This window comes from Hypanus sabinus, chromosome 3, assembly GCF_030144855.1.
Source record: "Hypanus sabinus isolate sHypSab1 chromosome 3, sHypSab1.hap1, whole genome shotgun sequence".
Lineage (NCBI taxonomy): Eukaryota > Metazoa > Chordata > Chondrichthyes > Myliobatiformes > Dasyatidae > Hypanus > Hypanus sabinus.
In genome coordinates, this window is record NC_082708.1 from 59,655,285 (window position 1) to 59,669,437 (window position 14,153).

At 37.7% G+C, this 14,153-nt stretch overlaps 1 protein-coding gene across 4 annotated transcripts in view; it reads left to right on the forward strand.

The window, feature by feature from the left end:
- LOC132391385 (ubiquitin carboxyl-terminal hydrolase 35-like) overlaps positions 1-14,153 on the forward strand; it is a 38,730-nt gene continuing 24,577 nt past the window's right edge. For 2 of the 4 annotated variants that reach the window (XM_059964490.1, XM_059964492.1), the window contains exons 1-6: positions 1-126; positions 3,748-3,778; positions 5,376-6,069; positions 9,491-9,626; positions 11,829-11,958; positions 13,734-13,835. In XM_059964490.1, coding sequence (XP_059820473.1) covers positions 5,388-6,069; positions 9,491-9,626; positions 11,829-11,958; positions 13,734-13,835 — 1,050 coding nt within the window. In that variant the 5' untranslated portion in view covers positions 1-126; positions 3,748-3,778; positions 5,376-5,387. Of the gene's footprint in view, positions 127-3,747; positions 3,853-5,375; positions 6,070-9,490; positions 9,627-11,828; positions 11,959-13,733; positions 13,836-14,153 lie in introns of all 4 variants that reach the window. The other 2 variants (XM_059964491.1, XM_059964493.1) reach the window with 2 other exon arrangements.

The following is a 14,153-nucleotide window of genomic DNA, read 5'->3' on the forward strand; positions in this document are numbered from 1 at the left end:
GCGCGCCGGGTGACTTTAACTGCGTTTTAAATGGGAGCCGGGGCAGGAACATTCAGCGAGTTGTGGCAGCGGTCTTCAAGTGTCATGTCTGTTCCCCCGCCGTGTCCGTCAGATAGCTGGTTGAAGGTGAGTGGCTGGCGAGGTTGGCCCGGACCGTCAGCCTGCGGTAGTTGTCAGAGTGGCCGGTCGCTCGGTCGTGAAGGTACTGCTTAATCAAGTGCGGAGGTGTCGTCGGAAGGCTGCGGGGACCGCGCAGGCAGACTTCAGATCACATCTAAAGTTTCATTTTAAAGAAAGGCCCCATGCCCCGTGAGATGTTAACATTAGAATTAGTTCATCAATATGATAGTAATTCCGGCGTCAAGACAACGCCGTTAGTCCCCTCGCAGTTCTTTTTAGCCCCTTTTGATTTTAGATTTTCCTTTAGTGTCACCCATCAAAAATCCTCATGACAATGGTAACGCGCCTACCTTACAATCTATCATCGGTCACTCCTTAAGTGAAGCCCTCCAGTGGGTTGTAGACTCTCAAGTTTGTGCCCCATGTTATTTATACTTCCAACTTTAACGGGAAAGGGAGAAAAAAAGTTGGTACTGTTTCCGTCTTCATAGATGCGTTCTGCCTTGCCCAATATTTCTAATATTTTCAAGAATGCCATCCCCTATATAGAAAGACTTAGTAAAATCATAATTGTAGTTGTTCTACCCATTGATTTACAGTTCCTGACACTGTTGTTGACGTTGCTATCATTTTAATGCAATTTCCTCCATCTGATAACTACTTGTAATCTAATTCTGGTCTTGTGATTACTTTTTAGTGTCTGTGAGTTTGTCTGCAGACTTTCTCTCCCTGATTCTGTCCTTCCAGCTTTAAGACATTCCTTAAAACGCTTCAGGTCATGTTCTTTTTTCTTTGCTCCGACTCAGAACGTTTTGTTTACTGATGACTGAATGGTCTTGTCACCAACTTCAAGGCTTCAGTGTGTGATTATGTGCCTTTGAGAATATACTGAGTTCTCTCAAACCAGAATTCCCAGATAAAGCAGGAGACTTGCCTTATGCTAAGGGTTAGATCAGTGATATTCAAGACTGAAATGCCAGAAACCTTTCAGAAGCTTGGGTTCAACTTGGGGAAGGCCATCACCAGAACAAAGGTAATTTTGTATGAAGTTAGAGAAACAATTGGATGCACAACTGTGGCAGGGTTTACATGCCATTATTTCCTAAAAATTGAAACTAACAGCATAAATGATAATGATGCTTCACTGCCCAATAACTCAGTGGCTTTTGTGCACACTTGAAAAGAAGGACACCATGATAACTGCACATCCACAAGCATCCAGTGATCCTCTGTCTTGGAAATTAATGTCAAAACATCCTCTGTTACTGAACCTTTGCAAGGTGTCAAACCCCAAATGTCCACCTTGCTGGACACCTTCAACCTCTGTCTGCTGTGGTCCGAATGCCTGCCCCATATAGAAAGAATTAATAAAATCATTTGGGACACTTGTAATTATTATACTCAGACTTGCTTGCAGTTCCTGACACTGTTGATGTTACTATAATTTTAATGCAATTTCCTTCATCTGATATCTACATGTTATCTAATTCTGGCCTTGGATTACCCTTCAGTGCCTGTGAATTTGTCCCTAAAGAGAGCAGTCATACTGGTATCCAAAAAGAAAAGAGTGAAATGCCTCAATGGCTATCTCTTAGTCACTCTCAACTCAATTGTTGTGAAGTACTTCGAGGTTGGCTAAGTCCGGAATTAACTCCTGCCTGAGCAAGGATCTGCACCACCACCTGCAGTTTGCCGAATGCTACAGCAGGTCTTTGAGGCCCTCTATTGGTCGGGGTCGATCCTGGGTATTGTATCACAGCTGTCTACGTGATACGCAAGCCAGGGCAGTACAATGTGGAGTGCAAGACCCCCCCCTCCCCGGGCCATGCAGCTGATGAATCCAAAGTAACGTCTTTAAACCTGATTCTGATTCAAATCACATCCTTGTATAGAGGCTCTATTGCAAAGGATTGCAAATGGCTGCAGAAAGTTGTAGACTCCAAGGGCACCATCGGCATGGCCCTCCTCATCATAAAGGACTTTTTCAAGAAGATGGCATTCATCACTGGAACATGCCCTCCTCGTATTACCACCATCAAGGTGAAGATACAAGAGCCTGAAGACCCACACTCAACAATTTATGATTAGCTCTTTCCCCTCTGCCATGTGATTTCTCAGTAGTCCATAAACTCTATCTCATTATTTCGTTTGTTCTTACACTTCATTTAATTTGTAACTGGAGTAATTTTTTTCTTTGCACCCTGTCCTAAAATGTTAGCTATTTCCAGCATGAAAACAAGTTGCTTGTACTTGTTCTCTGGATTCTGAGCTGATTCATAAGGCTGCAGGTTGTCACAATATGTTTCTTGTGCCACTTTAACTAGTTTGTTGCATTATTGTGAAAGAGAATCTTAAGGTTCTCAATACCAATCCAGATGCTTTTCTCCATTTTGGGGCAGGGATACCTGAGACGGCCGGGATGTATTTTTCAAGGGGGCTTTGAACATCCTCAAAGCACAGGATTTTTCTGAATTCCTATTTGAAAGTATAACATAATGCTGTATATATTTACGAATGAATCAATGATTTTAAGTTTTGGTATTATCTTTAACTTCAACATGCTGTCATTTTCTGATTCTCATTTCTTGTCTTTAATGACAGGAGTCCATTGCTGACAGCTAGCTTATGCTAAATCTTGTCAATCCCCTTCCATTACATGTTTCCCTGCAAGCTATTCTCTCTAATATATGCACCCACTAGCACTAAAGATAATTTCCAGTAAACTTTGTCATGCTGGAGGAAACTGGAATGTCCAATGGCTACCCTTACCATTACAGTGAGAACATGTAAACTCCATGCAGCAATGGAGGTTCAGATCAAAAGCTGGTCACTGGAACTCTGACGCATTAACACTACCTGCTGTACAGCTCTGCTGTTGATATTCTTTTTGAACAGTGCTATGATTTCGTTTAAAATTATGCTCAAGTATTGCAATATGACAGTTGCTTTTTCCCCTTGGATAATGCACTGAGTCGCAGTGCCTTCTTATGTTTCAGAATGAAATGAACACAGCTGGTTTATGCAATAATTCAATATGTCGGCATGCTTGACGTAGACAAAGCAACAAAATTATTTATTATTTTTGGAATTACTTTATCAAATGGTTTTTGATTAACCCTCAGATGTGGCTACTGTCTGTGTTGGTCATAAGCATTCATTGTTAAAGTTTCTGTGTATTTTTAAAAAAAAACTCCCTTGTCTCAAAAGTCTTGTGTTTACTGGTCTCCTGGTTCTAATTATTTTCCATTCAATGTGTATGTTCCAAGAGGACAATATTCTAACTAATTGCATGTTTTAATTCTGTTCTCCAACACTGACCATCAGACTTAATGTGACCTGCTTGTTGTAACATTCCTACCGTCTATGCCCCATCTACAGTAAAAACTCAAATCTATTTGCAGTGTCATCTCTATTACTTTTGCTCTTGTTTGGCTTCCTTTTCTGCTCCTTACCCAATTTTATGATGTAAATTTTGTTATTTTGCTCTATAAATACAGATTGTTGTTTTGAGCTATTGAAAGTTGAAGTGCTGGACAATTTACTTTCCTTAATAATGGTACTGAATTACACCATAACTGGTACAATAGTTTGACCTGTTGCTAAAAGTTTTATTTTGTCTATTTGCAGGATGATCTCAACTTATAATTTTCCATGGAAGGTGTGTAGAAAATTGAATATTTGTTGTTTAGGAACCTTGGTATAATTGAAGTGTAAAACACTTGAAGAAAACGGGTAAATATTTAATCCTTTTCCCTTTCTTCTGCAGGAAGTAGGATTAGTGGTTTATCTTGTTTATTGAATGTCTAGAGATTTGCTCAATTGAACTGCTATGAAAATGGGCTTTTTGTCCCAACATCCTTGCTGACCAAAGTTTTCAACTATCCAAATGTATTATTGTACCTGCTTCAGTGACTTTTTTTGACATTTGTTCCATAACCACTCCACCTTCTGAAGAAAGTTTTTAGTTTGCTTACCTTGGGAACAGACTACGTGCATTTGCCCTATCGGTTTTGCTCATGATTTTATATACTTATAAGGTCACCCCCTATCTTCTCCATTCAACTAAATAAAGTCTTAGTTTGTACAACCTGTTCTTATAACTCAAGCTGTTAAGACCTGGCAGTGTTTTCAAATCTTTGTGCCCTTTCCAGATTAACAATGACTTTCCTATAATGGGGTAACCAAAACTATACACAGTACTAGAAGTTCAGCCCTGCCAACACCTTGCACAACAGCAACATAATGTCCCAATTCTTGTACACTGTGCCCTGGCAGATCAAGACCCATGTGCCAAACACATTCTTCTCCACGTGGTGAATATGTATTTGGATTTCTAAGTCCTTCTGTTCTATAACAACATCTCAGGGCTCTACCACTCACAGTACAAGTCATACCCTGTTTTGACTTCCTGAGATGCAATACCTTGCTCTTATCTGCATTGAAAGCCATTTGTCAGGCTTTGGCTCTCTTGCCTTGTTGATTAAGATTCCACTAATTATTGCTAACATTTTGTTATCTACAAAGCCATTTATTTTAGCATTATCTACAAAATACAACATTCTGTTTTGTTCACTTCCATCTAAATCATGATACAATTAATGAATGGCAGAAGCCCCAGCACTAATTCTGTTGCAAACACTGGTCATGGAGCTCCACTCTGTGAAACAGCTTTTCACCATCATCCTCTGTTACCCCAAGCCAATTATGAATTCAGATAGTTCTTTCTCCCTGGATAGCATGCAATCTAATTTTCCAGACTAGTGTAGATCACCAGTTTCATTATATTAACAATTGAAAATCCCAGATTAATCCTTGTGGCTAATCTCTCCTTTAACAAAAAAAAAGTTTGGAGTAATGTGATTTTAAAACGACCACTTTTTGATAATACATCTTTTATACAAAATTTAAAACCATCTTGGGGTTAACTTTTCATGTTCACAATACAGGAAGTTATTGTATTTGTGGCAGCCCTGGATAAGGAATACACATCCACTCCAGGATATTAATAAATACAGCATTGAATCTGATTGAATAAACATCATAACTGCTGGTTAACCTCGTGGCTTTCCATTTCGTAGCCATCAGATATGTGCCATGGTATGGTGCATTTGCATTACTGTTATCAATGTTAGCACACTGCATGTCACAAAATCAGGATCTTGCCCGACTATTGAAAGTGCACTTTGAATTGAGTGGGTATCCTCAAAATTTTGTAATTAAGTGAAATTAGAATTAATGTGGTCTTTTTGTTTTAGGATTGAGAAGACATGGACAAGATTTTGGAAGCACTGATGTTGTCCTGCCATCCGACGTCTGTAAAGTATATTCTTGTAAGACGTATTTTAGAAGCAGCAAAAGAACCTCTCAACAGTAAACAGTGCATAGCCATGTTTGAGTTGTCTACAAAGTTCATTCTGTTGAGTGATACACAATTCCAAAAGGATGTGGGTAAGGAGGTTCTAGAAGCTTTCGCCCTGAACCACTCTGCAGACTTTGAGAACTTTTTAAATGTACAATTTATCTCAAAGCTTATGCAAGATGGTTATGGAACATTGAGCAAAGGAAGCATTGAAATTTTAGAATACATTCAGCTAGGATTAAAGTATATTCAAGATAATCCATCTGCTGATGAAGTATTTCATGCCCTTCAGATTGAGCTTCTCCGACTAGTGTGTGAGAAGCCTGGATCAAAGCTGTGTGCTTGCATTAGTAAAATTCTTATTCAGTATCCTCGGTGCATTCCTAGTGGAAAGTTCCAAGTGGTATTCTGCCAGCAACTTGTTAGAAGTATAGGGCAGTTCCAATGTAAATCACAAGAAGAAGATGAAATTGTGGAATTCCTGGATGAAGTAAACAAAGTAAGCGGGTTGTTGCAAAGAATCTGGCAGACACAAACCGCAGCTATGATTCCATCCTTGCAGGAGCTGTTCGCTGTTATTTCATCAACTGGTAAGGAAAATGTATGTTAAACTTGAGGGAATAATTTTTTGGCTATTTTTCTTCCTACCACCCCCTCTCGCATGCTTCTTGCAAACCAAGCTACTTGTCATGGTGACACAAAAAAACCCTGCAGATACTGAAATTTGGAGCAACAATCTGTGGGAGGAATTCAGTAGGTCGAACAGCATTTGTGGGAGGAAAGGAATTGTGGATACTTTGGGATGAAACCCTATGTTAGGATTCTGACCTGAAATACCAACAGTTCCTTTCTTCCCACAGATGTTTCTGGATCCCTGACCAGATTGTTTTGGTGTCTAAAGCACCTACATACTAGGATTGGGGAGATCTAGAAGAAACTGAATGTAACATCTCCTATATTCCTTCCTGTGAGAAACATTCTTTTCCCCCCTCATCTCAGCATTACTCTACTAGGTTGGCAGGGGTTAGGTACTGTAAGTCCATGGTACTCACTGGTACAATATATTATTTTAGTAGTGAGATGTCCCCTTCCCCTGTAGCTTTTGCATTGAAGGTTTTCTGTTGAAAGGGAAAATGATAGTCATGACTTTTGTAACTTTATATCACTTTTTTGTTATTTGCCACGGCAAGTAATGCTGCAAGGGAAATACCCATGGTGTGGACAATGGCCACATTGGAGCTCCAGTTCAGATTGAAAACAAATGAAATTAATTTCATTGTGGTTGGGTATGTAAATCAGAACTAGCAATAATGGTAATTAAATAATTTATTTTATTTTTCTGTCTGCAACCTTCTGTTAAACGTGAGTACTACCACTTGGCTTCCAACAAAAACAGACACTATTTGGGCGATCATTTATTTCCAATCGACATAACGCAGTGTGATTGTGGTGCTTTGTAGATGATGAGCTATTTTCTGGAACTGAGATTGCAAAAACATTTGGTTTGTGAAATTGTTTTTAAATGCTTTTTGTTTTTGTTGGGTTTAATTAGCAGAAGAAATTTGCTCTGTGCTCACCCCATCTTCTCGACATTATAATAGTGATACCACCCCATCAGCCTCTGCAATCACCCGAAGGGCCCTACCACTAACTATATCTTTACCTACGGCCCCCCCCCCCCCAACCTTTCACAGGGATCACTCTCTCTGTAATTCCCTTGTTCTATTTGTCCCTCCTGGCATTTGCCCCCCGCAAGTGGCCTAGGTGCTACACTTCCCCATACACTCCATTCAGGGCCCCAAACAGTCCTTCCAGGTGAGGCAACACTTCACCCGCGAATCTGCTGGGGTTGTCTTTTGTATCCAGTGCTCCTCTACATTGGTGAGACCCGTCATAATTGGGGGAACCACTCCGTTGAGCACCTTTGCACCACAAGCAGGACTTCCCGGTGGCTAAATTTTTTAATTTCAGTTCCCATTTCGATGTGTTGATCCATGGTCACCTCTTGTGCCAAGATGAGGCAATCCTCAGGGTGGAGGAGCAACAACTTGTGTTCAATCTGGGTACCCTCCAACCTGATGGTATGAATATAGATTTCTTCTGGTGAACAAAATATTTCCAACCCCCCCCCTTCATACCACTCCATTTCCTCTATTCTGCACTCTGATCTTTCACTACTTCTCACCTGCCTATTACTTCTGCTGGGTCCCCTTCTCCTTCCCTTTCTCCTATGATCCACTCTCCTCTCCTATCAGATTCTTTCTTCTCCATCCCTTTACCTTTCCCACCCACCTGTCACCTTCCAAATAGCCTCCTTCCAATCCCCCCCACCCTTTTTATTCCGGCATCTTCCCCTCTCCCTCAGCCTTGAAGAAGGCCCGAAACGTTGACTGTTTACTCTTTTCCATCGATGCTGCCTCACCTGAGTTCCTCAAGCATTTTGTGTGTGTGTTGCAGAAGAGATTTTTGCCAGGATAATGGTAATGTTACTTGTTTGTCATTTTAAAAAAGATCTTTTACATAAACCATCAGAATAGGTATAATCTATTTTTCATAATTTGATTTGTTTACTAGTCATGTAGTGCATTAGTAATGCATATCTTGCAATTATGCATTACTAATTTCTCTTGAACTACAATTTAACTTGAAATAAACTTTGACCTTAAATATGATTTGGTCATTATTTTTGAGGTAGTTGGCTGCTCATACCTTACTGCCATATGTGATGTGATGTGATCTGTACATGTGGGATATTTTTGCCTACCTGGTGCTCTTCAGAATGTTGGGAAATCCCATGTGTGTAAATATTATAAAATCTTACCACTTAGGCCCTGCACACTGGTTATGTTACACAAATCTTTAAATTTAGTCGTAATCTCTTGGCCTTGCCCAGCTGTAAGCAGCCATAGTTTTAGGTTTTCAAACTTGTGGCATTCTTTGAATGCATCATTTCTTGTAGATCTGTGCAGTAGCTTAGTTTCAAAGGCTACATGTCACACTTCAGTACCTTGGCAAGTTCCATAATCTTGCAGCTAAGAAAACGCACTCTTCCTTGAAGCTCTACGTGTAGATCGGCACTCTGCCTGAATGTCTGAGTAAGAAGTAGTGCTATACAATGAAGTTTGTTGAACCTCTAAAATGAGGAAAGCTGGTTAAATTTTAAAATGTCATCTGACATTTGTGATGAACAAAAGACCTGCTTTATTTACTTTTCTCAGAATATGAGAAATAACCAATATCTTAGAAGCGTTTGGACTCATTTTGTTGCAAAAGGAAATCATTGCAATCTATTGACCAATTGGAAAGCCAAAGCTTTTTTTGCAGAAAAATATGTTAATTCTGCTAAACCTACAATATAGTATTGAGTTTTTTTAATGCCACCTAGTGGCTCCTCTTTGCTAGTGGAATTGTTCGGTGGTTGCGGGGAGGAGGAAGGGAGAGGTTTTTTTTAAACTTGAAAGGCTTCAATTTGACTATGTATCCCAAGCACTTGAAAAGAGCAATAAAAGCAAAATTTAACGAATCCATTCACTAATCTTGAAGAAAATGGCCTAATGTTTAACCAGGGGTGGGATTTAATGTTCACATTAAGGGGGAAAAGTATGGAACAAGAAGAATTGTATTATGGTTGCCCAAACTGATTGAATACAACCCTATTTTGATACCTGAAGTTTCACCTGGTCCTACAGATCAACTGTAACAAAATGAGCAACACAACTAGCACAGTAAGGTTCCTCAAGTAGCATTATGATTAAAAATCAGAATGTTTACACTAGTAAATGATCTAATTATTAGTGATGACAAATACAAATGTAAGAATTAAGTTTTTTTAGATAATTTGCCTAGAATGAAGTATCTTAATTATGATCTTTTTCAGGATGTATCTTTATGACATATGCAGGATGTAACTTTATGACAAGAAACTGGATAGTTTGCATTAATTGTTAAATTGAAGGTCTGGTTAAATTTTCAAATGTATTTTCTAAAGGAAAAATTATGGGTCTTTTGCAGAAGTATTTGATGGTCCTTCAAATGCATTGGCCACCGTGGTCCAGTATGTGCCATTGGAAATCATGGATGGAGTCATTCAAAACTTGACAAATGATGATTGCATCATGGATATAGAGATGATGACTGCTTTGACCAAGTAAGTTGTTTTGGATAGTTATATGTTTTCTTCATCTTTCAAATATTGAACTACAGCTGATCAGGTATCAGTTTGAACCTCCAGTTTTTATTACTGCTCTAAAACATGTTGAGTGTAATATAGAACTGAATAAACATTAAATAAATTATTACTTCTAGTCACATTACAGTCCTTGAGGAAAAATTAGAAAATGGGTCTTCCAATGTACTGTGTAACTTGTTTTGCAGTTGGAACTAAAGGTCTAAAAATTATTTTAATTTTTTATTTATAGATACAGTGCTGAACAGGTCTGCTGATCCAGTGCGCTGCCCAGAAAACCACCCAATTTAATCCTAGCTTAATTGCAGGACAATTTGCACTGACCAATTAATCTACTAAGTATCACGGTCATAAACCAGATTGATTTGTAATATTGTGGAACTACGGAATCTTGGAATAAGGGAATAAGGAATATGGATGGGTCACAAACAAACTAAACTACTTGGGAGCATATGCAAAACTCTGATGGAACTCAGCAAGTCGGGCAGCGTCTGCGGAGAGGAATAAACAGTTAACGTTTCAGGCTGAGACCCTTCATCAGGTCCTGAATTCCTCCAAACTTTTGTTTTTCTGGATTTCCAGCATCTGGAGAATCTCTTGTGTTTATACAAGTTGATGGTGATTCTTTGAGCTACTTGTATTTGGTAAAAGAGGATCTAAAATAAAAACGTAATTTATTGGACATGACAAATATACAACTATATCTGTTTTATACCAGGGTGCAGTGAGTCTCAAGCTAACTAATTATAGCACTGGGTATAGGAAAAAAAAACCCAAGTTCTTGAAATTTGAATCTGCCTTTAAGAAATGCTGTTTACTTGTTATGCTGAATAAGTGTCACTTCGTGGGTTGAACCATCTATTCTCTGATTCTGAAATAAGCTTCCAACTGATGCATGTTTCTCTTCATTCTATCTCTTGCTCTTAGATGCAGGAAAAAATTATGTTAAACAGAGGAACTATTCCATCTAAAGATATGTGAAATATTTTCCCTACTACAGTGAATTCTGGTTAACTGAGAAACATCAGGGCAAGACGTCTTGGCTGAACTAAGTGGCAGCCCCAGTTAGGTGGTTTCATGGAAATTGTTTCTAAAAGGTTTTTTTTAAGAAAAAGTAAAAACTACTGTTTAACTGAGTAACAAATTATGTATTTAAATAAAGTACATAACAAATTGGAACACTGCCAATCCTACTACAGTACCATGCACTGTGTTAGTTCCTAATAGTTATTGACAGAGGAATTCATTCAGTGTTTGATGCTATGTTCTTTTGACTGTAAATGAACAAAATCAGTGTAGACTCCTACTGCAGATCAGTAAACTATCCATTAGCTGCTTAATGCATTGAGGCTTAACTCTTTTCCCAATTACCAACAATTTATTTTTAAGTCCCTGACATATTTGACCAACATGAGCTATGTGATTCATTGCTTTCTTTGAGCCTGATAGTGTTGTGATATTAGCAGACAGAACATCTGATGTGGCACTATGATATACATGTTGGAGCTATTTAGTTTGCTTTCAGTACTTGGATTCTATTCATTGTTAGATTATTGCCACTTCGCAGTTTTGCTTGTTGGTGGTATTGCTGTCTACCAATACTATTACTTGTACAATAGTGTTGATAGAGAGAAATCTGAGATACAATTACAATGGAAGTATCATCTCAAGTTTCCTCTTGTACTTTCTGTACTCCAAACAAACTCATGTGGTTTTCTTACTGTTTAAAATCTCAGGTTTAAAATTTACTATCATTATTGCCATTTCCAGAACTTATTTTTATTTTGTTAAATACCAAGCCAGAAATCATTGCCTTTTAATTTTCCTTCTATCCTGCTTTGAAAGTTAAAGCTTTCTGTCTCTAAATTACACTCACCTCTTGAAACTTGTTTTCACCTGTTAATAATTTGTAACATTTTATCAATGATAAATTTCTGACATCCATTTTATTTTATATTTGTAAGTTAGTGTTTTAGATTTTTTTGTCACTGTTTTTGTCTATGCTTGAATGGCTAAGGATGGGATCTGTCTGTCTGATGGTATATCCCTCATCTAAATTAGACTACAAAGATGGATCTTTGGAAAGACTATCCTGTTTAGGGAACTGTGCTTTTTAACAGAATAACCATTTCTAACTTTCCTTTTGTCTTTTTTAAATTGTAGTATGATTGATTGGCTTTCATGGCCATTAGCCAATAACATAGATAAGTGGATTATTGGCTTACTGCAAGGTTTGGCTGCTGTGAAAAAGTTCAGCATTTTGATTGAAGTCACGCTGTCAAAAATTGAACAGGTGAGTTTCATCTCACTGCTAATTTGGAAATTGAGGTCAACACCTGAAAGATTGATTTTTAAAATTGACAATATTCAGATGTAATGCTAATGGAAAGATGATATTGCAATTGAGTTGGTACTGCAAAAGTTCTTTTAGCTTTTTTAATAGTATGATTATAAATTTACAGTTATTAAATGGATTGCAATACAGCATATTCAGTGGGGTCTGGCAGCACCTACCAGACCTGTCAAAAATTTTGATAACTGGGTTGGATGGTGGCAGTCGTTTCTTGAAATGTTAATGCTTTTTTTTTTAAATGTACACTACAGTATCTAAGTACACCCATAGTAGTTAATTTCATCAATTCAGTTCTCTTGTTTGAAGAATAGTTTTTTAAATAATGTGACCTAGAATTTGCTGATAGCTGTAAATACGGCGGCTTAAGAACCAAGTCAAAACTGGATATTCTGCAACAGGTGGCTTGCTTCCTGATAGGTGGTTTGTAAAAGTGTGGCTGCTTACCTATCTGGATGGCTGGTGTTCCAACAGCACTTGAAGTTCAACATTATCCAGGTTGAAGTACCCTGAATGACACAATGTTCCATAATGACTCTCTCCACAAAAGCTGCATGAATTCTCTCCATGTTGTGTATTTGCTACACTGAAAGAATGCAGTTATATGATATCATAATTTCAGTTTCCCTCCTGGATTTAATATCCTGATGTTGAAAATGTCTCCATTGGTTCGGTTGGTATCTATTAGCATTGCAAGTGTTTGAGAAAGTAACCCTTCTCAAGGATATTTGGAGATTGATGATAAAATGTCCTTGCCAGCGATGCTAGACTCCAGTGTTGGTCAATGGAATTTTGATGTCCAGCAGTTTTGTCATACAAGTTGCCCAGTAATCTGCCATAGAATTCTCAAATGGAAAGCCAAGATAAAATTTCCAGTTGTATCTATACATGCCTAACTTTAATATAACACTAAGGTAAAGGTTGAAGTATTTTAAAAATTATTTAAATGTTCAAATCCCCATGAAATATTCATTGAAGTAATCGGAGTAATTCATAAAGCAAAAAAAAATGGGGTCACATTTTTGAGGCTTTGTGGTGTGGATACATTTATTTTTATAGATAATCTTTGTACACATAACAAGGAATCAGTACTAGTTCATAAAAATCAAAATTCAAGCCCTCCTATTTGGAGAATGCTACAAACATGCTCCATATTATTTGGTGAGTAGCAGCCACTTCAGGATTTCTGCATGAACTATATGTGCATGAAAATTTTGAAATGCCGGCCAGAGTTTTCAATAGCAGTAAGTGCCATTGGATTGTTATTACTATTATCGCAAGATCTGTGTCTGTATGTTTTAGAATATTAGATCTGATGCTGAGTTTTGTCCTCTGAAACCCAAGCTCCCTTTATGCTGAAGCTGTTTCTGGCTTCAAGAATTCAAAGTCTGGATCCAGGTCCTCTTCATTATAAATTTTGAATATCAACTGTGCATTGACTTGCTCGGAGAGATTGGGGGAAAAAAAACATTGGTGCAATGTTTTGTTAATTTGAGTTTTTGTTATTCTTCACTAAAAGCCTAATAATGAATTAAAAGATCAGGTGACTTTTTGTTGCAATATTTATCATTGATAAAATGTATTTTAAAGTGCAAAGTGTCCTTGCTATATTACAATGGTGGTTATATTTTAAATATTTTCTTGACAATTTTAGGCTAGTTTCAATTTTATTTGTACAAGTCTTCCCTCTTTACTGATGCACAAACTTTGTTTTCTAGGTGTTCTCAAGGCTCTTTTTCCCAGTTGTAAGAGCAGGAGCACTTTCTGTGCTAAAATACATGCTTTTAAGTTTCCAGCATTCATCGGAAGCATTCCATGTGGTACGTGTTATGATGATTGATCTGGGGGATGTGTAGGAATTTTTTTCCTATTGTTATTCTAGGTTTTTTTGATTTGGGATAAATTTTATTGAGATTTTGAGCATGTGAAAATGTTAATAGGAGCACTTAGAGAACTGTACATGTGGAAGAAAGATTGCATATCTTGTTCGGAAAATGTATTTTGCTCACAAACTCAAACCTACTTTTGTTGACTGTTTGAAATTCAAATTTTAAATATTTGTGCTGGTTCATTAGGTAGTCAACATCTATATTTGAGTAGATGTCCTTTTGTTTCAATAGTAAAGTAGCAGGTTTGAT